This window comes from Elephas maximus, chromosome 9 (assembly GCF_024166365.1).
Source record: "Elephas maximus indicus isolate mEleMax1 chromosome 9, mEleMax1 primary haplotype, whole genome shotgun sequence".
Lineage (NCBI taxonomy): Eukaryota > Metazoa > Chordata > Mammalia > Proboscidea > Elephantidae > Elephas > Elephas maximus.
In genome coordinates this window covers 70,853,208-70,878,009 of record NC_064827.1, presented here as the reverse complement: position 1 = coordinate 70,878,009, position 24,802 = coordinate 70,853,208, and the positions used below count along the sequence as shown (strand labels likewise).

Sequence of the window (24,802 nt, the reverse complement as noted above, 5' to 3'; positions counted from 1 at the left end):
CAAAAATTCTATCCCAACACTAAGTTTCGGTAATATTTTTTATTAGTATATACAGACTCATGGTGAATAAGTGGCTGTGTGTGTGTCTACGTGTGTTTAAACATAAAAAAAAGAAAGAAAGAAAAATTTCTTAAAATATCGTGCCGTAAGAGCACAGCGCCTTCGGAATCCCTTTGTACCGTCTCTTTACTGAGTGGGGCAACCCAGTAAGCTTGGATAAGGCTGGCACTGTGTTCTTTGCAGGAATCCAAGAGGGATAAGACTTGGGGTTTGTTACTTCTCAACCAATCTCCAAGCAGAATTCCAGGCAGGAGACGGGGGTTCAAATTCCAGGTCTGTTTTCATTTATTCATCGAACATTTTACTCAGTACTTGATATGTGTCCCCAGTACTGCACTAGATGCCAGGAACAGGGCAGGGAGAGGAGCGCAATGTAAGCGTGTTAGTTACCAGGGGGCTAACATACCCGCGACGGCGGAAATCTGGTCAGGGCCTCAGTTTCTCCATCCGCGGAGCGCTTACACACAAACCCACCTACGGAGCGGGCTCGAGCAGCCGGGATCTACCCTGGCGCTGCCTCCCGCGCTTCCGCCGCCGGGCGTCGTCATCGCTGCCCCACCGGAAGCTCCGAACGGGCCCGGGAGGCGGCGGCGGCGGCGCCGAGGTTGGTTGCACTGCACCCCCGCCCCGCGCTCCCGGACAAGATGCCCCCAGCTCCCCTCGCTCGGACGGCGCCCCAAGCCCAGGCCTCACCGCGGCCCGGCCCGGGAACCTGCGGCTGCAGATCCCGCCCTCCCCGGACCTGGGCCTCACTGCCCCCAGCCCTTACTGCGGGCTCGTGGGGCACCCCGGGGGAGCGTTCACCCGTGGAATAGTCACGGGCCTGCTGTGCGCCCGGAGTTGTGTTCGCAACGGGGTGTGGAGGTGGCAAAACGACGGGGGCCATGTCCTCCCTCAGCGAGCGCACGAACAGGGATGGGGGACAGCGACAGGAACCTGGAATCACAGAGCTGGGCGGCAGGACGCAATGGGATCGCGAAGCCGGGCGGCCAGCCTTATTATGTGGGCGGCCTACCGAGACTTCACAGGAGAAATGGGGTCTGGTCCTGGTGGCCCTGAAGGACAAGTGCAAGGCTGGGGAGATGGGGGAGCAGGGCACAGGGACTTGTGCGTAGGGAGCTACGGGGATGGAGTCAATGGATGTTCAGGGTGGAAGAGAAAGGGGCCCAGGAAGCCGGTAATGAACAGCCAGAGAAGGAGAGAACCCCGACGGGTGTGGGGGAAGCCGAGGGAAGGCAGGGATTCTGGAAGGAGCGGCTAAGAACCCTGTCAGGTGCTGGCCAGGTTATAGAAACTGGGATAGGCTAAGGACATTTGGCAACCACGTGACAGGAGATGGTTCTGTGGAGGCTGGAGTGAGGAAGTGGAGACTCCTCTGCAGACAATCTTTTCTAGAAATTCTACAATTGCAGTGAGAGAGTAGAAGCAGGAGACAATTTGGAATGAGGGTGAAAAGAGCTTTAAAGACGGGCATTAGCATAATGTGTACTTAAAACACAGGCTCTCAGTTCAAGAGTTCCCATTCACTGGCTGTGAGACCTTGGGCAATCACTTAACCTCCCTGTGCCTCAGTTCCCTCATCTGTAAAGTGGGGATGACAATAACAGTACCTGTTTCCTAGGGCTCATGTGAGGATTAGACAAGATGGTACCTGTACTTAACACGGCAGCCAAACACAGAACTAAAAAAGTAGTACCTGTTCTTTTTCATTTTTATTATTAGAGCAGCTTCAGCATATTTGGGGTTAATGGGAAGGAGCTGGTAGAGAAGGAGTCCTCCTGAAGGCAGCGGAGAGAGAAAGGGACCCAGAACTGGGACAGGGAGATAAGTCATGGGTGCCTTTTCCATCCCTCATGGAGGGGAGGAAGGAATGGGTGGGGATGTAGGGAAGTTTGCATGGTTGGGATGTACAGTTAAAGAAGTGTGTTTCTCATAGTTTTTATGTTCTCTGAAGTAGGCGTTGGCGTCGTTTGCTGATAGTGCCAGGCCAGGGCTGGCCCAGGTGAAGGTGGAGGCCCTGATTGACATATTACCAGTAGGGTGCCCTGCCCTCATTGCAGCCAGAGGAGTAACTAAGGTATGCCAGATAGGGCGCACGTCCTGGGCGCCACTTGAGGAGGTGCGCTAACAAGCAGTTTCTGTTGGCCATCACCGTTTCCATCGCCAGCTGTAAGATCATTCACCAATTTAAAACTAATTGCCATATGCACTAATTCCCGTAGACATGCCCCTGCTGGCAGCTCAGGTATCCAGGGAAGGTGGGCAGTTGAATTTTTCCAGTGCCAGGGACAACATCCAACCTGCTCTACCCACCTGTGAAGCTCAAGTAAAGTCGATGGATTTGAAAACATTAGGTAAATATGATTTAACATTTTAATTCTCTCTGCTCATTTTGTAGAGCTAGAAGGGGAGCGGCCATCACCTGAGGACAACGTCAGACCCTTTGGAGCACTTCGTTTGGGCAACACACTATGCCACGCTTTCACCCAAGATCTCATTTAGTCATCACAACAATCAGGTGAAGTAGGTACTATTATCCCCCATTTTACACATGTAGAAACTGAGGTTCAGAGATGTTAAGGACCCTGTTCCAGGACCCATAGCTACTAAGTGGTGGACCCAGGATCCCAACTCAGATCCATCTAACTTCAAAGCCATGATTTGAAGCTACGATGAAAGTTCACAAAACCCCTTATAGCTGCACAGCAGGGCAAGGAGATGTGTGGAGACCATCTTCTCCATCTGACAGATGACAAAACAGAGGCTGGATGCTCTCACCCCCATCCCAGCTCTGTAGGTTGTTTCATCTCTCTTGTGTGGGGGCAAGTGCACAGAGCTTGGAGTCCAGCAGTCGTGCCAGTACTTTGCTTCTCTGAGCCTATTTCATGACTGCAGAAGAACACCAGCTGGTTATTCTGAGAATTGGGAGGTAAAACATTGCCCAGCACACAGTAGGCATGCCAGGAACTATACTTCCCTTGGTTCACTTTCCCTGCAAACATGGATCTGTGTCCCACTTGGCCTCTCAGTTGAGAATTGAGAACTTAGACTAACTCCCTGTGATCATGTATGTGTTTAGTGCTTTGTTCTTCTCAGGGCAAAGAAGTGGTGGCACCTGACCTGGGTGTGTGACCACTATGACTTCCTGAGTCGGGGCCATGGGGAAGGCCCTGAGGAGTTTGTGGTCCTGAGGCCTTGAACCAAGAAAACTGGCTCAGGACTTCAAAGGAGGGGAGGGCCCTGTGTCATCACAAGTGCTGATGGAGGAATGCCCAGGACAGGGTGGAGTCATCAGAGACCTTCCTGCTCTCTCTGGTTGCCTTGGTCACAGGCTCCCAGACCTGCTGTTCCAACTCCTTTTTTTATAGATGGGATAACTGAGACTTACTGTGAGGAATTGACTTTTACCTGAGTCTGCTCAGCCTTTTTGGACCATGCAGAGCTAAAGCTCCTGGGACTTGAATCTTTGGACCCGCTTCCATGACCTCGGGGACTTCCACCAGGGAGGTGATCCCCCACCAGGGAATTCTAAACTACTTGGGGGCCCCAGGGAACATAGACCAATCACCAGCTGTGTTTCTTTCTGCCGAGGTGCCCCAGGGATCCTTGTCGGAGGAAGCCAGCAGCAGCCTGTGGTTCTCAGACAGGGGAACTCTAACTGTGGTTCCTGAAAGTCTATGACACAGTTCTTTTTTCTCTCTGACTTGCTCTGTTGCTCTTTCTCACTCTAAAGAATGGCTGGACACTCCTGAAGCCTCTAGTCACCATCCAGGGGATTTTTTTCACCGTGAAGGGTAATTCCTGCCCCATCCCTGATGTGACTCAGCTGTGACGTTGAACTATACAAGCCAGAGAAAAGACGATAAAGTCATCAGAGACTCCCTGTTCACCAGAGAGGGTGGCCCAGGCCCGAACCTACCTCTTCTCTCATCACATTCGCCAGTGAGCTGGTCCCTGCTCTGGAGGAGCTTAGACGAGCCCTCTAGCCAGCCTAGGAACCTGGGATGGCCTCCGGCTCAGCCAGCAGCCCCCGCCCGGCCCCTGATGAGAACGAGTTTCCCTTTGGGTGCCCCCCCACCGTCTGCCAGGATCCATCAGAGCCCAGGGCCCTCTGCTGCGCCACTTGTCTCTCAGAGAACATCAGGTGAGAGGATGGGGGAGCAAGGGTGGGTGCTGAGATGGTGCTGGGAGGGGATGCAGACAGGAGGCGAGGGTGAGAAGCACTGGTGATGTTTAGTAGGTTACGCTGGGCCTCAGTTTCCACACCCTTTCCTCAGTCCTTGACATTGTCCCTCTGCCTGTGGGTAAAAGGAGAAGTAGCCACAGGAAGATGTCTGCTTCCTCAGGAGAAGGCCATCCAATGTGGGGCAGAGTCTTTAGGGCCAACTACGCTACTTTCGTGCTATGTGGCCTGGTACAAATTGCTTAATGTCTCTTAGCTCAGCTTTCTTGTCTATAAAATGCCTATAAAGCTATTTTCTACCTCACAGAATTGTTAGAATGTCCAATCAATAATGTCCAAAAACCGCTTTTAATAAAGAATGTCAACCTTCTTGGTAAATGACAAATTGTTATGCAAATATATCTCCTTCCACAATATCACCTATCACCTTGTACTGTTTGCTGAGAACCCCTTTAAAGGTATATGTATGTATATCTATATTTCAGTAATCAGAGAGGTGTGATACCAATACCATCATCAGCATCACCCCTTAACTATTGTGCACCTACTATGTACCAAGTACTCTATTAAACTCTTTCTTTAGGTCTGCAGAATAACCTGGTGAGGTGGGTACTATTATTCTCCTATTTTACATGTGAGGAAGCGGAGGCCTGATAGAGAGGTTAAGTCAACTTGCCAAGTTACACTCCTGGCAAGTGCACTCTTAAGCTGCCACCTACCCACGTACCCCAGGGTGACCTTTGTTTGGGGCTTTACAGCTTAATAATAAGGTGGGAGAACTGAATCAGGCCTGTGAGAAGTTCACACATTGTGACAAAGGGGGAGGCTGTGAGAGAGGAAGGGGAGAGGCTGTGGCTGGGAAAGGCCAGCCAGGGATGGTGGAGCAAAGCCTGTCTGGTTTTACCATCAAGGTGATTTTTCTGGGTTCTCTTCAGGCCTTTGTGGTGGGTCTCTTCTCCCAAACCTGACAGAGGATGGGGAAGGAACTGGTGGGGTAGAGAAGGGGCCTGGGCCTGAAGCCAGAAAGCTTCTGCCTCAGCTCTGCTCCTGATTCTCTCTACTTTGGCCATCCACTTGCCCTCCTTTAAAATAGGGTAAACCAATGGTTGAGCTATTGGCTGCTAACCAGAAGGTTAGCAGTTCAAGTCCACCAGCAGCTCTGTAGGAGAAAAGACCTGTCAACCTGCACTCGTAAAGATTACAGCCAAGGAAACCCTATGAGGCAGTTCTACTCTGCCCTGTAGGATCGCTATGAGTCGGAATCAACTCAACAGCACACAACAACAATAACAATGGTGCTCACCATGCATCAGACTCACTTGGGAAGCTGTTTAAAAACACGCATGCTCTCAATTGGTCTCAACCCACCCGGAGCAAAGGAGAATGAAGAACACCAAGGTCACACGATAACTAAGAGCCCAAGAGACAGAAAGGGCCACATGAACCAGAGACCTACATCATCCTGAGACCAGAAGAACTAGTTGGTGCCCGGCCACAATCGATGACTGCCCTGACAGGGAGCACAACAGAGAACCCCTGAGGGAGCAGGAGATCAGTGGGATGCAGACCCCAAATTCTCATAAAAAGACCATACTTAATGGTCTGACTGAGACTAGAGGAATCCCGGCAGTCATGGTCCCCAAACCTTCTGTTGGCACAGGACAGGAACCATTCCCGAAGACAACTCAGCAGTCATGAAAGAGACTGGACAGTGGGTAGGAAAGAGATGCTGATGAAGAGTGAGCTAATTATATCAGGTGGACACTTGAGACTGTGTTGGCATCTTCCGTCTGGAGGGGGGATGGGAGGATAGAGAGAGTTGGAAGCTGGCAAAATTGTCACGAAAGGAGAGACTGGAAGGGCTGACTCATTAGGGGGAGAGCAAGTGGGAGTACAGAGTAAGGTGTGTATAAACTTATATGTGACAGTCTGACCTGATTTGTAAACGTTCACTTGAAGCTCAATAAAAGTTAATAAAAAAAAACAAAAAACACGCATGCTCGAATGCCACCTGAGTCAGAATCTGACACCCACTCCTGGTTAAGAACCTCCAGGGTAGATGGTCTCTAAGGGCGCTTCATATTTTAGCAGGCCATGATTATCTGTGATTACTAAAAATAAGAGACCAAAACCAAAAAGAAGACGACTACTCAATAATGCTTAGGTCCACAATCCTTATCCAAGCCCTTGGACTCAGATGTGTTTTGGCATTCAGAACTTTTTCACATTTTTGAAAAACAAGTCAGTGCATTATGTAATTCTTTCAGTGGGGACTCAGGCAGCACCCTAAAATCAAGCACATTAGTATTTCTGGAATGAAACATATGAATATTCACACAAAGTGGGATAAATAAGGGCTATGATCACCTCCAGTTAATTCAGTTCAGGTTTGGCAGCCAAATAAGTTCACTTCAAAACTATGGAAAAACATGCAGCATTCAGAACATTGGGGTTTTTGGAACAGTGGGTACAGGATTGTGGACCTGCACGCTCACTGATATTGCCACCATGCTGGGTGGCGTCTAGGCATTTGGAGCTGTTGGGACAGGCTGGTGCCAGGGAACTGTGAGTGCCTCACCCAGGAAAATGCTCATGTTTCCCCAGGAACAGCGAAGATCAAAGCTGCCCTAAGTGCAGAGGGGACGACCCCCACTCTGGAAGCCCAGGAAACCTTCTGTCTCAGGAGAAGGTACGTTGTATACCAACAAAAGGTATTTGTCCTTTCTTGATTTGTTCAGGATGAGGCCAAGTAGGCAGCAGCCCACATGGCCCCCGGCAGGCACCCATCTCCTTATGTTCAATCCAGACTGAATTTACTTTCTAAGAGGTGAGGAGACTGAAGTTCCCAGAGGTGAGCATTGTGCCCAATGCCACGCGGCTGATCTGTGGCAGATTCAGGTTGAAAACAACAATCTAGACCAGGGTCCACAAATTACAGCCCAGGGCCAAACCTGGCCCGTCACTAGAGTTTTTATTTTTAAATGGTTGAAAAAATCAAAAAAAGAAGAATATTTTGTGACATGTGAATATTATATCAAATTCAGATTTCAGTGTCCATAAATAAAATTTTATTGGGAATATACCATGCTCATTCATTTCTGTATTGCCTATAGCTGTTTTCACTCTATAGTGAGAGAGCTGAGTGATTGCGAGAGAATTGTCTGGCCTGCAAAGCCCAAATTATGTTTTTTCTGGCCCTTTACAGAGGTTTGCAGACCCCTGCTCTAGACAGGTCTTTTTGCCCCTCTGTCTGCCTTCAAGCAAGGGGTTGTCTTAGGCCAGTATCATCTTACTTCTTGGACTCTGCCAAGCTGTGTTTCTAGAAATAAGATGTGACTTTGGAAATGTGAGGAACCATAGAGACAGTCTCAGGTACCACAGTTTAGAACCTCGGCCCTTCTGAGCTGGAAGGACTCTGGCAGGTCATCTGTCCAGTCCAGTGGTCCCCACGTGCTGACCAGAACTGCTCTAATTCCACCAGTTCATGAAAACATGATAAAAATAAGAAAATTAGTGAGTTTTAAAAATACACTCTTTACCCAGAGATTATGCTGTCCCTATAAATGTCTTTGTATGAATGAAATGGCGGTGATAGTAGATGATAAAGTTTTTGGTAAAGCCTTCACTTGGCAAAATAAAATGATGGCAATCTGTATGCTGATCTCCCAATTCAAACAAATACAAATTTATATTGATCCATGACTCCAATCTTTGGAATCACTGCTCTAAGTCCTACCCTTTGTTTTGCACGTGGGGCCCTAAAACGCACTGGTAAGTCTCCATGCTGAAGCTGCCCTATGGCCAGGACTTTCCACTAGACCACCTGCACTGCCCCCTCTCTAAGGTACTTGGCTCTTTCAGCCAAAGCTCCCTTCTCGCTACAAACCGGCTCTGGGGGCATCCATGATGGTTCTGTATAGTCCATTGCATGGTCCACGATGAGTCCAGTGCCCTGTTTGGGCCTCAGTTTCTCCATCTGTAAAATGAGGAAGTTACTCCGGCTCTGCAGGGCCCATCTAGAACCTGTGATGTCTAGATTGTGGGTCAAGGAATGACCGACCAACTCTCCCACCCAACCTTTTGGAGCCAGAGGCAGGCAAGTCTTCATACTTCCTTCTCCCTCCTTGGCTGTGGGTCTACTCATTCAGAGAGTTTGGGGGAATTTCCTGACCCACCCAGAGCTGATTTGAGGATTCCCCATCCCCTCTCAGCAGCCCCTGCTTCCCTAGGCCCTCAAGGGGATAATAACAAAAACAAAACCTGTTGACATCGAGTCAATTCCAACTCACAGCAACCCTATAGGATAGAGTAGAACTGCCCCATAGAGTTTCCAAGGAGCAGCTGGTGGATTTGAACTGCTGACCTTTTGGTTAGCAGCCATGGTTCTTAACTACTTTGCCACTAGGGCTCCAAGGGGATAATAGGGGGATCAAGGGGATCAAATGCATTTTCCTGGAACTTTACAATGCAGTAATAGTTACTGGCCTCCCCGTTTGGGTATCTTAGTGGGTGCAGTGCGAAACTTGAGCAAACCCATTCCTTTCTGTGGGCCACAGCATTCCATCTGCAAGATGGAGGGGCTGGACAGATGCCCTTGAAAGCCCCTGACCACTTAAATGCTGGAGAGCTAGTGTTTTTTAACTTGTTTTATTCTCTTTTCTCTTAACAAAAGGAATATGTATTCATAGTACAAATCTTAGATAATAGAGATAAGACATATTTAAATATCCTTAATCCAATGGTTTTATTATCTTCAGCTTTGTTCAAATGAAATCAGGTAAAAGTAGAAGAGCCCTGATTAAAGGGGAGCCTGGAGACTGGCCCTCTTAGTTGCCCCATTTCTTTTCCCTGTCCCAGCCCCTCAAGGGTTCTGGGGACTCTAGGGCCCTGCATAGCACAGTTTGAAACTTGCTGCTTTAAACAAAATGAAGTGACTATTGGTGAAATTACAGGCCTCCACCAGGCTATAGGAAACCCTGGTGGCATAGTGGTTAAGAGCTACGGCTGCTATCCAAAAGGTCAGCAGTTCGAATCTACCAGGCGCTCCTTGGAAATTCTATGGGGGCAGTTCTACTCTGTCCTATGGGGTCGCTATGAGTCGGAATCGACTCAACGGCAATGGGTTTGGTTTTGTTTTTTTTAACCAGGCTAAAGGCACATAACAACATCAGGCTATAAAAGGAGCCCTGGTGGTGTAGTGGTTAAGCACGTGGCTGCTAAGAGAAAGACCGGCGGGTTGAACCTACCAGCTGCTCCATGAGAGAAAGATGTGGCAATTTGCTTCTGTAAAGGGTTTCGGCCTCAGAAACTCTATAGGGCAGTTCCACTCTGTCCTATAGGGTCACTATGAGTCAGACTCAAATCAATGGCAAGGGGTTTGGTTTTGGTTTGGTATCAGGCTGTGGAGTGGAAGGGGTATGGTCGGTATTTGGGTGCAGAGGCCCCTCTGACATAGGCCAATCTCTGAGAAGTGTCAGTCCCCACCAAATGTAGTCATCACCCTTGTAGTGAAATGTTGGAGGACAAGTCAGTGATCTGATCACCTGCACAAAGCCACACAGTGGAAATACCAGGGACTCCTCAGGCTCTTGACCCTGATGGGAACTTCAGGGGACTTTTGACCAGAGAAGAGCAGCTGGTTATAAGTCAACACTTGGCATATGTGGTAATCCCTAAGTCTGTCTGCATCTGGGGGATCCTGGGACGTGGAGGCGGTAGAGGGGCAGAGCTGGAGACCACCGAGCTGTGCCCATCCTTACTCACACTTTCCATGCCCTCTGCTTATCAGCTGTTCTCATCTCCTGACTTCATTAGAGTAATATCTCCCTCAGAAGTGCTGGGAGCCAGAGGTGATTAACCAATGTAAGCAGCAAGTATGAAAGGGATTAATGGTGACCTAGTTGGAGACTTGGCCCTTGCCTGGAATGACCTTCCTTTAGAAGTAACAGTGAAGTAGGGGACGACCCAGTGACTGGGAACTGATACTAAATTGTCTGCCTGAGACCCCCGCAGTGGGATTGTTTCACTCTCCTTCCTCTGAAGCCTATTCAAGAAGGTCAAAAACAAGCTGACATTTAATGCCAGTGGCTTAAAATAATGTCACAACTTATTCTAGACTCAGAAAGCAAGAGGGTTTAAGCCGTCTAGTTCAATTTCTGTTCTGTGCTGAATTCCTGCTAGGTGGCCTTATGTCCTTCCAGCAACAGTGAGCCCATTACTCCATGAAACTACCACTGCCATCTCGGGGGGACTCTAACTGGTACAGTGTTTGCCTCCTTATTTTCACTGAGCTGAAGTCTGTCTGCCTTGGGGCACAGAGGACAAGTCAGGCTCCTGCCCCCAGTCCTTCATGTGGGGGAGGCTGACTGCATCCCTTTTTTGTCTGTCCCCAGTTTCTAGCATTTGGGTTAAATGTGCTCCCTTTTTATCTGCGCCCCTTGGAGTGAGACACCTGAAAATAAATCCCCGAACTCTCCCCTGCTTTATGAATAGGAGGCATACCTGGCCCAAGTCACACAGCCAGCTGGAGGAAAACCCAGGCTCCAACTCCTGCCTCCCAGGCTGGTGGTGTCTTCTCCTATATGCTACCTCCAATTGGTAGATCACCCCCAAATGTTTTATGTATGTTTAAATAGCACAGCCAGCCTTAAGTGCTGGTATCAACCAGGTACTATGGAAAAACAGGAATAGGCAAGACTACTTACAACTAAGAGGATCAAGTAGGCTTTCTAGAGGAGGTGGCAGAGGTTGGGCAAAGAAGAACCTGGCCCAGCTACAGAGGAGGGCAGGAACTGGTGGGAAGAGACAGACTGACCGGGTCCACCCCCTGACTGCAGAGTAGCTCCCCCTCAACAGTAGCTGAGGTGCGAGCAATAATGGCCCCAAGGCATCCAAACCTCCACTGGCCTCTGTGTCCAACCCAGCTGTGCGGGCAATGCGCTGCATGCTGCAGACCCTTCGTGTGCTGCACTGATGCTCTGGCACCCTCTTAATACTCACATTCTTGGAGGCCCATGGCTTCTCAAGCAGGGTCCTTCCCCAGGGACCCTCTGCCGATCCCATTACAAAGGTCCCTGGATAGCTAGGACATCTGGGAACACCACATAACCACAGACTTCTCAGACACAGACAGAAGGACGAGTGTTCCCTGAGGGTTGTGATTTTATTTTCTCTGTTTTTTTTTCCCCTCAGAGAAAATTCCACTGGGAATTTTATTTTTAGCCATTTCCAAGCACTGAGGCACTCACAGGGGCTGCTTGTGGCACCAGATACACACCAGTGTGGGCCCGGGACAGATCCCTGTTCTTCCTCTGCAGCCTGAGCCAGACTCTCTGTCCACTCCCCTCCATCCCTGGCTTCAGGTGAAGCACCCTTTGGTCAAGGCAAAAGCTCTGTGCTGGGGAGGAGGGACACTGGATATGGATTCCAGGCTTCTGCACCCTACCTCAGCCTTGTCCCAAACTTACACTGACTTTTATGAGTCACTGACCACCCCTGAGCTTCAGCTTCCCCACCCATAGGAGGGAAGCAGAACCTCAAAGCCTGACCTTCTCCTCATGGTGTGTGAGCATCCTCAGATGGGGCAGTGCTTACAGAAGTGCTGAGAAAGTGGCAGGCCTTGCAAGGCACGTAACTATGGGACAGAAGACACAGATTCAGTCGGCTTCTCAGTGCGCAAGTGAGGTGTGACCTCAAATGAACAACACTCAGTTTCCCCATCTGTATCACGGTGAAGCTAATCCAGCCCTGCCTGCCTCAAAGGACTACTTTGGGGGTCCTGTGAAGTAACATACAAAAATAATTTGGTCCTCTATAAATATGTTTTTAGGAACTTAATGTTCTCACCTCCCAGAGGAAATCCAATGGGAAAATGGAGTTTTATAAGATTAGTAATTAAGAGTTTGAGCTGTCAGGATTAAAGGAGATACATACGTTAGGAGAAAAAAAAAAGATATCACAAGGGCAGTGCTTAATCCTTAGGAATTATAACACTAATAATAGTAATACCACTAGTAATAATAATTAAAAAAAAATTTTTTTTTTTATAGCTAACATTTATTGAGAACGGTGTTAGGCAGAATAATGTTCCCCAAAGATGTCCACATCCTAATCCCCAGAATGTATGAATATGTTACCTTACATGGCAAAAGGGGCTTTGCAGGTATGATTAAATTAAGGATCTTGAGGTGGGGAGATGATCTTGAATTATCTAGATGAGCCAAATATAGTCACAAGGGTCCTTATAAGAGGGACACAGGAGGGTCACAATCAGAGAGAGATTGGAAGTTGCTACACTGCTGGCTTTGAAAATGGAGAATGGGGCTGCGAGCCAAGGAATGCAGGTGGCCTCTAGAAGCTGGAAAAGGCAAGGAAACAGATTCTGTCCTAGAGAGAGAGCACAGCCTTGCTGACACCTTGATGTTCAGCTTTTTAACCTCTAGAACTGTAATACATTTCTGTTGTTTTAAGCCACTGAGTTTGAGGTAATTTGTTACAGCAGCAGTAGGAAACTAATACCAGCACTTACATGTATTCTCATTTAATCCTCACAGTAAGTCTATGAGAGGGTGCTATTATCATCCTCATTTTGCAGATGCGGAAACTGAGACACAGAGAATTTAATGACTCTCCCAGGGCCACACAGCTAGTATGTGACAGAAATGGGCTTTGAACCCCTAACAGGCTGGATTCAGAGCCCACACCCTTAACCCCTACAGCACTCTAAGGAATGAAGACTGAGGATGGACTTAAGGTGGCCTGGCTGGCCTCCAAAGCCTCTGAAGGCATCTTGAGTCACCCCTGGCCCCTCGTCCATCACATTTGAGACTGGGCACAGCTCACACCCATACAGACACCATAATAAGGATGACTCCTACACCCACATAGCATTTGACACCCTGCAGCAGGCTTACTGCACACACAGCACCAGGAAGGCTCAACTGCCAGAACAGCCCACCCCATTCCACCTGTGGGTGAGGCCTAGAATTGCACTCTTAGAGTTTTATCACTTTGTCTTTATCCCTGTTGTGACTCTCGCCTCAAGCTATTGTTAGACCCTTAGAACTTCAAGAGGATGCGAATTATGGACTTGTAGGGGATGTTAGGGCATGAGAGGTGACCCCAAGTCCATTTGCCCAGGACTCAGGTTCACGTGGGACATCAGGCACTTCTGGGCTTGCCCTCATTGTTCCCACATGCAGGGTGGCTACCTTCTGGGAGTGGCTGAGTCACTGCAGAATCCCCAAAGCTGGTGAGGCATTGTCTCCCTCCTCAGGCCACCCTTTGCCCTTCTCATCCCCCCAATAGAACATCTGTTTTCTGTTCTTTGTTGGGAACAGCTTGTTCCTAAAGCCCAGGGCAGTTTGTGAGGAGGTGCTTTGCTGGGTCTTTCTGTGTCCCAAATCAACTGTATTCATTGAGCCCACAGATCTCTGCTTATTTCACTTATAAAGAATAATAACTAGTGTGGCTTGTATTTGCTCAGCCCCAAAGAAGTCTGTCTTCTCCTCCTTCCCTCTAAATCACCCTTTACATCATGCCATGTGACAAAACTCTTTTAAAATTAAGATATTGTTTACATGCAAGAAAATTCACTCATTTTAAGTGTGCAGTTTGATGAATGCTAGTAAATGTGTACAGTCTTGTGGCCACCACTACAAGCAGGGTAGCAAATGTACCAAAAAGGGTCCTGGTGCCCCTGTGTGGTCAGCCTTCTCACCCAAACTCAGCCCCAGGCAACTACTCTTCTACCTTCTATCACCATAGCTTTGCCTTTTCTAGCATCTGTAAGAATGGAATCATGCAGTATGTAGTTGCTTGTGTTTGACTTAGCATAATGTTTTTGAGATTTGTCCATGTTATTGTATGTATTTGTATTTTGTTCCTTTTGATTGCTCAGTGTATTCTATAGTATGGATATTCCACAATTTGTTAATCCATTCACCAGTTGATAGAAATTTGGGTTGCTTCCATTTTAGGGCATTATTCATAATAGCTTCATTGAGCATTCACATACACATCTTTGTGTGGACATGTTTTTAATTTTTCTTGAGTAAATACCTAGGAGTGGAGTTTGTGGTTTGGATGGTAAGTGTATGTTTAACTTTATAAGATACTTTTATAGATTTTTCCAAAGTGGCTGTACCACATTGCACTCCTACCAGCAACATGTGAGAATTCCAGTTGTTTCACATCCTCACCAACACTTGGTACTGTCAGTCTTTTTAATTTTAGCCATTTTAGTGAGTGGATAGTGCTATTTCATTATGGTTTTAATTTTCGTTTCTCTGATGACTAGTGATGTTGAGCATCTTTTCACGAGCTTATTTGTCATTCACATATCTCCTCTTGCAAAGTGTTTGTTCAGGTCTTTTGCCCATTTTTTAATTAGGTTGTATATCTTATCATTATTGAGTTGTAAGAGTTCTTCATGTGTTCTGAATACAAGCCGTTTTCCAGATTATGTATTTTTCTTCCTTGGGCTTATTCTTGGTAAGAGATAGGGAGATGGTGTGGGAAGAGCCCTTTTGCTGTGCTGCGTCCTAGTTGGGCCTCCCTGGGCTAATTCCTTCCCCTTTCTGAGCCTCAGCTTCTTCGTTAGTAAAATGGGAGCAAAAAACCTACCCTGCCTGCCCTACAGGGTTGTTAGGGGCCCCAAGAAGAATTATAACTACTGAAACATTTTGTAAATCCTTCAGACCTACAAACAGGGTAACAGTCTTGTCAAGCTGCACTTGAGAACTAAGTACCTTGTGTCACTGCCCTTGGGCTATATACATCATCAGGAAGGGTAAGAGGTGCAGGGCCTCAGTTCAGAGTGACTTGCCAAGGAGTAGTGCAGATGGGAATCGTGAGGAGAGGCTCCATGGGTTTCAGGGGGAGCGAAGTATTCACTTACACAGACAGCATGTCCTAAGTGTCTACTCTGTGCCAGGTACTTCCCTTGGCACTAGGAACATGGCTGTGACCCTCACAGAGCCCCCAGATGCCGAGTTCACTAGCTAAGTGAACACAAAGACTCTTGAAGGTGCATCGGCCTATGGTGGGCAAGGGGTGGTACAGGAGACTCCAGCTGTGGTCTGAGCTCCTTCCCTGATCTTGAGAAGCCCTGGGTGCCTCAGAGACAAAACAAAATGGGGGTTAGAGCAGATGGTCTAGATCTGACTTTGTCACCTCTAAAACTTCTAAACTTAAATCTCCTCAAAGCTCAGAACCTTTTCCTGCACAGACTTCCTGGAACATAACTTTACTTAATAATGACAATTCTTCTTCAATAGTAGTCCAGCAATTTACTTACAAAGTTTTTTTCATGCATTTTATTCGATCCTCACAAATGTGATGGTCAAGGCAAGAGGTACCTTCCCTACTTACAGATGAGGAAACAAGTCTAGAAAGGAATGGCTTGCCCAAGGTCACACAGCTAAAGGTAAAAAAACAATAATAACTATTATTATTAAGAGTACATTTTAAAAATGATTAACCAGAACTTTTATAGTTTGCCAGGTATTTCCCCAGCCATCTCCTTAGGTTACTCACCCGGCACAGGGGAAGTACTGTTTGACCAATGAGAATTTTGAGGCCCAGACTGGTGAGTGAACTGAACTGAGATTACAGCCTAGGTCTCCTAACACCCAGGCCTTGGCCCTCCCCAGAGAACTCAAGCCTTCTCATTCAGTTCCATGTCACCATGAGGCTCCATGGGGCAGAGACAACCATCATGGGCCCAGCACCCAGAGAGATCCTGTAAGCCTTGCTAAGCATCTGGCGGACCAGCCCAGTGCCTGCCCTGGTGGGTCCGGGAACTCTGCAGAAGGCTGCAGTGGTGGCCACAGGGATCCCAATAGCTCCCAGTGACATGGTTCTTGTTTCCAGGACCACCCTGATGTGGCTGAGGCTAGAGTTGGGTGCCCCTTTGCAGGCGTCGGCTGCTCATTCAAGGTAAGCATCTGAGTATGAAAAAAGATCTGTCCACTAAGGTCACAGACTTCTAGGTCTCTCCACTCCAGCCCCTCTAGGATTTTCTCATGATGTCAAGCTATTCTTCTGGATGTTCCCAAGCAACACATCCCACTATTAAGTCATTTCGGTACTCAGGGAAGTTTTTCTTAGTGTCTCACCTGAGCATTGGTATTTGTTGCTGTTGTTAGGTGCCATGGAGTGGATTCCAACTCATAGCAACCCCATGTGACAAAACAGAACTGCCCCATAGGGTTTTCTTAGCTGTAATCTTTATGGAGGGAAACCCTGGTGGCATAGTGGTTAAGTGCTACAGCTGCTGACCAAAGGGTCGGCCGTTCAAATCCGCCAGGCACTCCTTGGAAACTCTATGGGGCAGTTCTACTCTGTCCTGTAGGGTCACTGTGAGTCGGAATCAATGGCGCTGGCCTTGGTTTTTGATTTTTGGAATCTTTATGGAAGAAGATCATCAGGTCTTTCTCCCTTGGAGCCACTAGATGGGTTCAAACTGCCAACCTTTCAGTCAGCAACCCAGCACTTAAAAAAAAACACTTAACCAGGGTTTAAAATGACCCTGTGCCTCTCTCCGTGGTACTGAACCATCATTGTGCTCAAAGGCAGGGCAGGGTCTCTCCTCTGGAGGCTGGGATGCACTGGCTTCCCATGGGTATGTCTGATGCCAGGGTCCTCCTCCTGAATCCCTCCCGCTGCATACAAATTCATCTCCCCTTTGCTGGGTGAGTGGGTCTGACTTTCCTTGGTGACCTTTGGTGCAGCGTTCTCCACTGTTTCCTCGTCCTTTCTCACCTTCTCTGTTTGCACTGACCAGCCATGCTGTCTCTGCAGGGGAGCTCAAAGTCTGTGCAGGAGCATGAAGCCACCTCCCAGGCCTCCCACCTAAACCTGCTGTTGGGTTTCGTGAAACAGTGGAAGGCCCAGCTGGGCTCTACACAGGAGTCTGGACCCATGGCCCTGGAGCAGAACCTGTCAGACTTGCAGCTGAAGGCAGCTGTGGAGGTGGCCGGCAACCTGGAGGTGGACTGCTACCGGGCACCCTGCTCCGAGGGCCAGGAGGAGCTGGCCCTGCAGCACTTCATGAAGGAGAAGCTCCTAGCTGAGCTGGAGGAGAAGCTACGTGTGTTTGAGAACATTGTCGCAGTCCTCAACAAGGAGGTGGAGGCCTCCCACCTGGCCCTGGCTGCCTCCATCCACCAGAGTCAGCTGGACTGTGACCGCATCCTGAGCTTGGAGCAGAGGGTGAGCAAAGGAGGCAAGTTTGCCTTCAGGGCCTGTGTAGGGAGCCCCCTTTTATCTCTAGAGCACTGGACCAGCCTTCCTCCTAAGGGTTCTCCCAGTTGAGAGTATTCACTCCCCTGTCAAGACTTCTCTCTCCTTCCAGGGCGAGCACTGAGTCAGACCTTACAGTCAAGGTCAGATCCCCACATGCAGTGCTTCAGTTCCTTCACTTGAACTCTTGTGGTAGGCCACTCCCTCCCCTGGCAGCTCATTCCATTATTCACATTTTTACTATTAGAAAATTATTCCTTATACTAAGTTAAAATTTGCCTCCCTGTGTCTTCCCTGCATTGTTTCTGGTCCTGCCTCTCAGAGCACCAAACAAATCTGCTTTCTAGTCCCCGTGGCAGCCCTTCAGAGGTGGGCAGTGATTATATCCTACCCGAGGGTTCCCTTCTTCAAGCTAAATGGCCCCAGTGCCTTCACTCCTTTATCAGAGCACAGTGTTTCATGCTGTCCTTGTACACTGGCTCAGTCTCTAAAGGATTTCACATGCTCAGAGTGTGGTCTCAGACTCCAGGAAATCCACTTATCTGACAGTTCTTGGTTGAGTAGGACTGTCCCCTCTTTTGTTGCAGAGCTTGTATTTTTATTAATATAGCCAGTCCCCATGCTGGTATTACTTTTTTGCAGCGACATTACATCATTGTCTCATATTGAGTTAGGCCTGGATTTTGGTTCCAGCTCCACAATTAAGTTGGTGGTGCAGTGGTGTAACAGCTACAGCTGCTAACCAAAAGGTTGGCAGTTCAAATCCACCAGCTGCCCCTTGGAAACCCTGTGGGGCAGTTCTACTCTGTCATACAGGGTCACTGTGAGTTGGAATCAACTCGACGGCAGTGAGCTTTTGCTTTTGGGCACGTCACTTGCCTGCTCAAGGCCTCAGTATCCCCTTCAGTAAAAGTACGGATTAAATTGTCTTTAGGAGCACTCACTTCTACTTCTGGCTTCCCCACCTGAGGACACCCAAGAATAAATTTGTGGCTTTGGAGGTTCACGGGAAACTTACCAGAAGGGGCAGATACTCAGTTTGAATGACCAAGTAAAGCCTTGATTTATGTGACTCTTGCCCCAATTAGAAGGTAGACTCTCCAAGGGCAGCACTTTTCTTTCACCAACAAGCTTCCTGCCCCTCCTCTTACATGCCAGGCACTATGCAAAGTATGGACAGAGAAGAAATGAGCATGGGCCCAGCCCTCAGTAGGAAAGGGAGACCATCTAGTAGAGAAGGCAGAAAAGTATGCTCATAAAGCCATGCTAAGAGCCCTGTAAGAACACAGATGAAAGAAAGATCAGCTGATCTAGGACAGTGGTTGAAGCTACCCAGAGGAAGGGCAATAGGAGGTGGATTCCTGATGGATGAATAGGAGTTGGCAAGTGGCAAAGGAAGGAAAAGGAACCCCAGGCAGAGGGAGCAGCACATGCAGAGGCAGAAGCATGTGCAGAGTGTGCCATGGTCAGCAAGGCATATTTTGGGCAGGTCTGTCTCCATATCTTGCTATGCCCACCCTACCTGCAATTTGCCTGCTGGTGACCCTGGCTGAATAGGCTTCCCTGCAGGTGGTGGAGTTGCAGCAGACCCTAGCCCAGAAAGACCAGGCCTTGGGCAAGCTGGAGCAGAGTCTCCACCTCATGGAGGAGGCCTCCTTCGACGGCACCTTCCTGTGGAAGATCACCAATGTCACCCGGCGGTGCCATGAGTCAGCCTGTGGCAAGACCATCAGCCTCTTCTCCCCAGGTAACACCTCCCCAGGGGCACAGAAACCAGGTAGGGGAAGCAGGCTCCACTGGGCCCAAGAAACAAGCAGTAGGGGGCTACCAACCCTGCAAAGGCCTCCCTGTGTCCCATTAGGCCAGTGTCCATTCAGATCACATACCACAGCCAGCAATTGTGCTGGGACTGTGGAGGGTGGGAGGGGAAGGAGCTCTGAGCTTTGGACCTAGAGAGCTGGGCTCAAGTCTCCAGTGAGAGACTAGTGGGCTGCTTAAACCTGGGCAAGCCCTTTCACCTCCCTGAGCTTCAGTCTCCATTTTGCAAATGGAGATAAAAGTAGTTATCTACTTCATGTAGATACTGAATGTGAAAGAAAGTGCAAATGTGAACCAAAGCTTTGTACAAAGGAGAGGAATGCTGGTAAATACAGCGGAACCCCACCCTCAGGGAGCCATTGAGCTGAACTAAGGCAAGTGGAGAACTATGTAAAACACAATGTGCATTTGTATATGACTGCTTCCCACCTGAATTCCTGTTATGTAAATCCAGCAGGGTCTCATTCATTTCCCTGCCCCTGGGCTTGGCCTGAAGTACTCAGTCTGGCTTAAAGTAGTTACTCAGTAAATGATTTTCCTAACTAGTTGGCTTGTATTTATATGACAGCGTATGCATTTGTACAGTAAAACACCCATGGGTAAGGATCAACATATGGCAGCACCATCATTTTACAGACAATAAACCGAGGCCCAGGACGCCTACATCCCTTGCCAAGGCTGCACAGCATGTTGGGAGGGGAGCCTCGACCCAGTCTCGTATGCTTTTCCTCTCACCTCCCTCACCAAGTGAACCAGTGGGACAAGAAAGGAGAATGACGATTTTAACAACCCCTCACATCTGCCTGTGTTCACCCACTCATTGGATACAGCCAAGACCAGCAGGGCTGGGATTATTTCCCTTCCGCCTCTGGATTTTATAGAGGTGGATACTGAGAGGCAGAAGGTCCTGGTCCTACTCCAGGCCCTGTTCCTGCTGGGGCAGCACTGCTCCCTTCTGTGGTCCAGACTTCTTCCCAGCAGCAGAGGCCTCACCTGCTGCTTGTCGACCTCCCCACCACTTCCAAAGAGGGAAAAGGCAAGCAGCACCTCTTGCTTCCTGTTCTCCCAAAACATTAGAGGCAGAGATGAGTCAGATTGTCAGCCTCTTCCCCCCACCCCAGAGGGGCCCATATGGTAACAGCTGGCAGAACTCACCCACAGGACAGCACTCTCAGCTGCCCAGAGAGAGCACCCACAGGCCCCTATACTTAATCACCAGGGGATGTCTCAGCCCTCTGGGCCTTGCAGAGGATGGCCAGAAGCTGAGCTGCCCCACTCTCCCCCAGCTCTCAGGAAGCTCAGGGCAGCAGGAAAAAAAAACATTGTTGGCAGGTAGGAGGTCTGGCTATGAGACCTTGACCAGCCACTTCCCCTCCCTGGGCTTGATTTCCTGACAGTAAAATGCAGGTTAGGCTAGATTAGCGGTTCTCAAGGTGTGGTCCCAGGACCAGCAGCATCAGCTCCCCTTAGAACTTGTCAGAAATGCAAATTCACAGTCCTCACCCCAGCTCTACTGAATCCGAAACTCTAGGGCTTTGCCAAGCCCTCCAGGAGATTCTCATAGCCAGTTGACAGTCACTGGGCTCGATGATCCCAAGAGCCCGGTCCACTTTGACACTCTGTGTAGGGTCCCTATGAATTGGTATCGACTCAACAGCAACGGGATTTGGTTTAATGGAGAAGAATGTCAGGCTCTAGCCCCAGTTTTCTTAGTTTTGAGCCATTGACCTTGGGCATGCCTAACCATTGAGTTCCAGTTCCCTCATCTGCTTTTTCCAGCTGTCTCTGTGCTGACTCTAGCTTCCACATTTCAGCTTTCTACACTGCCAAGTATGGCTATAAGTTGTGTTTGCGGCTGTACCTGAATGGGGACGGGACAGGAAAGAGGACCCACCTGTCGCTCTTCATCGTCATCATGAGGGGGGAGTACGATGCCCTGCTGCCCTGGCCTTTCCGGAACAAGGTGTGGGCCTGCCCTCCCAGGGAATGATGAGATGGGGTCCTAGTCCTGGTCGAAATCAACTCGACAGCAATGGGTTTGCTTTGGTTTGTTTTTAGTCCTGGCCTAGCCATGAACATACCATCTGACCTGGGGCAAGCCACTTGTCCTCTCTGCCATTACTGGTTTCCTCTTCTATAAAATGAGGAGCTTAGTCCAGATCTCCCAGCTCTATTCCAGCTAAAATGCCTGGAATGTAGAAGTGAAATTCATAGGGTGAGGGGAATAAGGAAATAAGGAGAGGAGGTGCCATGGGGCTAGCCTCAAGGCAGGATTTTCAAAAGAAGGCTTTCCCTGCAGGTGAACAAGAACAGCCAGTGAGTGTGGGGTGGGAAGGGGTCATGAGTATCAGACTTAGCTGGGGTGGAGGCAGAAGAGAGAAAACAGTGGGTGGGGAGGGAGTACCAAGTTGGTCTGGGTATGAGTCAGCAGCCCAGTGGTTCTCAAAAGTGCTGGGGAGATTTTTTACATACCAATGACTCGGTCTCACCCTAGTAAACAGTGAAGCCTGACTTGGGGATTTTTCAGACCTCCCCGGGGGATTCTGAGGTGCAGCTGATAAGCAATGCAAGCTATTTCAGTTTCCCCATTGGCATCTTAATGACATGTAGCAGGGAAGAGGGTGTATATTTTGTGTCACTTTTAGTTCATTGGCTTCTTGGGGGTAGAGCCTTATCTGCTGGATGGAAAAAAACCTGTTGCCCTGGAGTCGATTCCTACACACAGCAACCCTGTAGGACAGAGTACAACAGCCCTATAGAGTTTCCAAGGAGCAGCTGGTGGATTGAAACTGCCGACCTTTTGGTTAGCAGACATAGATATTAACCACTGCATCACCCAGGCTCTGGGTTTGCAACAGAAGCCCCATAAATGTTTCAGGGCATTAATGGACAGCCCCTCTGGAGAAGGCCTGTCTGCTCTTCCCTTCTGCCTTGCCCCAGGAGTTTCCAGTTGTAGCTGATGAATCAAAAATTTCAGAGCTGAAAGAGGCATTACAGGTTATTAAGTCCAGCCTCCTTGCCAATGCTTCCATCCCCCATTTAGCCCGAACAGCCAGTGAGAATTGACCCTGTGGCACCCACATTCCCCCCTCCTGCTGGATAGACCATCTGATCCCTAATCATAAAAAAAATCATAAAGGGCAACCCTAAATCCTGCCCAGAACATCAGATGCTTCCATCTACTGTTCCTTTGACTCCTCACCAGGAAGAAAGAGTCAGTCGGAACTAAGGGTCCAGGACTACACAGGTGGTAAGCAAGCATTTGGGCCTCTGAATCTGACCTCCCACCTGCCCTGCAGGTCACCTTCATGCTGCTCGACCAGAACAACCGTGAGCATGCCATTGATGCGTTCCGGCCTGACCTTACCTCAGCATCCTTCCAGCGGCCCCAGAGTGAAACCAACGTGGCCAGTGGCTGCCCGCTCTTCTTCCCCCTCAGCAGACTGCAGTCTCCCAAGCATGCCTATGTGAAGGACGACACCATGTTCCTCAAGTGCATCGTGGAGACCAGTGCTTAAGTTGGGGAAGGCCAAGCGAGCCACGCCTGGCTCCTGAGGGAGCACCAGCTTAGACAAGATGACTCTGAGGTCCTGCCCCTGCAACCCACCCTCGAAGGGCACAAGGATGGACTGGGGCTAGTGTGATCCGGGTAGACTGACAGGACTGTGGCTGGCTATGATCTCAGGATGGCAGCACCTTGGGCTGGCTCCACAAAGGCAAAGGGTCTAGAAGGAGGCAATAGCAGAATTGCTCCCTCTGCACCAACCACACCACACTAGGAGGGCTGGGAGCCACTGCAGCCTGAGTGTTGAGATGGACTTCTACAAAGATGGGGAGAGAACAGGGGGCCAGACTGCGGTGTGGATGGTGAGCTAGAGGTATAGGACCTGAGCCAAGAAGCTCTCAGGATGGGAAGGGGTCTCTTCAGGGCCCCCGTAGAGAACTGGAAACACACCTGTTCCCTTCCTGCCTGAGAGCAGAACTAGGACCAGGGGGTGGAAGGAGCAGGGCTGCCAGGCCTGGAATGAGCTTACCATCACTGAACAAGCAAAGCCAGATGGCTACCCTGGAGGGTGAGACATCAAATTGGGGGTTGTATTGGGAACCCTTTAGGGTCCCTTCCAGCCTAGAAAGTCTGCGATTCTAGTGCTCCTGGCCCAGGTGAAGCCCAGGGCTGCAGGGGGCCTGGAAACATTCAGGATCTTCATACCCTCCTGGCTCCTCACTTGCCTTCAGCCCCGCCAGGTGGGCTGAGCTGGCCAACACAGCACCTGCCACGCTGAGCCTGGAAGCTCAGCTTCCCCAACATGTCAGAGCACATAGCCCCTGCGTCCTGTGCCTCCACCAGCCCAAGTCCCCTTTACTTCAGTCAGGTGAAGCCAGGTCACTGTGAGCTCCCCGGAGCAGCCAGAAGGAATGTGGAGAAGACGGGCATAAACTCTCCTCTTTCCCTGCCTGGAGGCCCCACCTTCAGTGCTTTCCAGAATCCATGTCACCTGATTAACCAAGGTGTTTGCTTCTCTTAGTTGACTGATCAGAGCCACCAAGCGGAGGTGGTCTTTTTAAATACATATAGAACCAAAGAAAAAATTAAAAAAATAAACTCTTTTGAAGTTTTCATACAGTGTGTCATTGTGGGAGTCAGTCCTCATTGAGCCAAGCTTAAGAAGCCCACACTTCCAGGTGGTGCTGCAAGTTTGGTCAGTGGCATCAGAGACTCTGTGTTGGCAGGAGCACCACCCTCCACCTCTGTTCTCCTTTCCATAATGGCAACAACCACCCCGTCTCACCTCCCTCGCTGGGGTCTGTGATCCTCAAAGGAGAGGCGACACGGGGGAGACTGGCTCTGACCTGTTTGTCTTCTCACCTGGGAGGGTTCACATAGCCATTTCTCATGAGGGTCATGATTTTCCAGAGGCCTCCTGGTCCACACCAGCCTTCCTCACAGTTTAGTCTTCCTGCACTTGATGGGACTGCCATAAACTTCACTTCTCAGAACTTCAGGGTTTTTATCTGTGAAATGGGTCAGCAGCCCTGCCTGTTCTCTCTCTTCCAGCGTTTGTGGGGATCAAAGGAGGTGAGGGGGCAGCATGGCCCAGTGGACTTAATATATAAGAAAACCCAGATCCAAACACAACTCTAAACCTGATGTCCTGTTATGCCTCAGCCTCGTTTAAAAATAGAAACATCCTGCCTGGCCCTGCCCAGCTTATGGGGCTTCATGAAGCCAAAACACAATAATGAAGTACAAGTTCTTTGTATGTGCAAGAGCTTCTTGCCATGGGTGGCAGGCTACAAACATGCTAGGACTTCTTTTTCTGTTCTCATTGCCGTTGGATTGCCTGTCATGGAGACAGACTTGATTTCCCTCAACAAGTATGTGAGGAGTAAACGTCTGTCCTAACAAATTATGGGGACCTCTGCCTCCAAGCCGGTGTCCTGGCAGATAACATCTTCATCTCTACTCAGGGCTGGGCGGGATGTTTCTATTTTCAAATG

At 49.2% G+C, this 24,802-nt stretch overlaps 1 protein-coding gene across 10 annotated transcripts; it reads left to right on the top strand.

Annotated features, from left to right (window-relative positions):
* Positions 1–558: 558 nt before the first annotated feature.
* TRAF1 (TNF receptor associated factor 1) lies at positions 559–23,910 on the top strand. 10 transcript variants are annotated; one of them, XM_049896911.1, is made up of 10 exons: positions 559–664; positions 2,459–2,583; positions 3,429–3,567; positions 3,652–4,204; positions 6,848–6,932; positions 16,115–16,180; positions 17,045–17,455; positions 19,055–19,232; positions 21,118–21,266; positions 22,603–23,910. In XM_049896911.1, exons 4-10 carry the CDS (start codon positions 4,065–4,067, stop codon positions 22,819–22,821), a joined length of 1,248 nt encoding a protein of 415 aa, XP_049752868.1. In that variant the 5' UTR covers positions 559–664; positions 2,459–2,583; positions 3,429–3,567; positions 3,652–4,064; the 3' UTR covers positions 22,822–23,910. The 10 variants fall into 10 exon arrangements, with proteins under 10 accessions (XP_049752868.1, XP_049752867.1, XP_049752866.1 ...); XM_049896910.1 differs by lacking the exon at positions 559–664 and adding an exon at positions 683–2,137; XM_049896909.1 differs by lacking the exon at positions 559–664 and adding an exon at positions 683–2,229.
* The last annotated feature ends 892 nt before the right edge of the window (positions 23,911–24,802 follow it).

What these genes read in the sequence shown, in the direction of transcription:
- TRAF1 (XM_049896911.1), top strand. Translation starts at nt 4,065, where the DNA reads ATGGCCTCCGGCTCAGCCAGCAGCCCCCGCCCGGCCCCTGATGAGAAC. An exon ending in GCGTCGGCTGCTCATTCAAG is followed by an intron (nt 16,181 to 17,044) that starts GTAAGCATCTGA and finishes CTGTCTCTGCAG; the next exon opens with GGGAGCTCAAAGTCTGTGCA. An exon ending in CATCAGCCTCTTCTCCCCAG is followed by an intron (nt 19,233 to 21,117) that starts GTAACACCTCCC and finishes TCCACATTTCAG; the next exon opens with CTTTCTACACTGCCAAGTAT.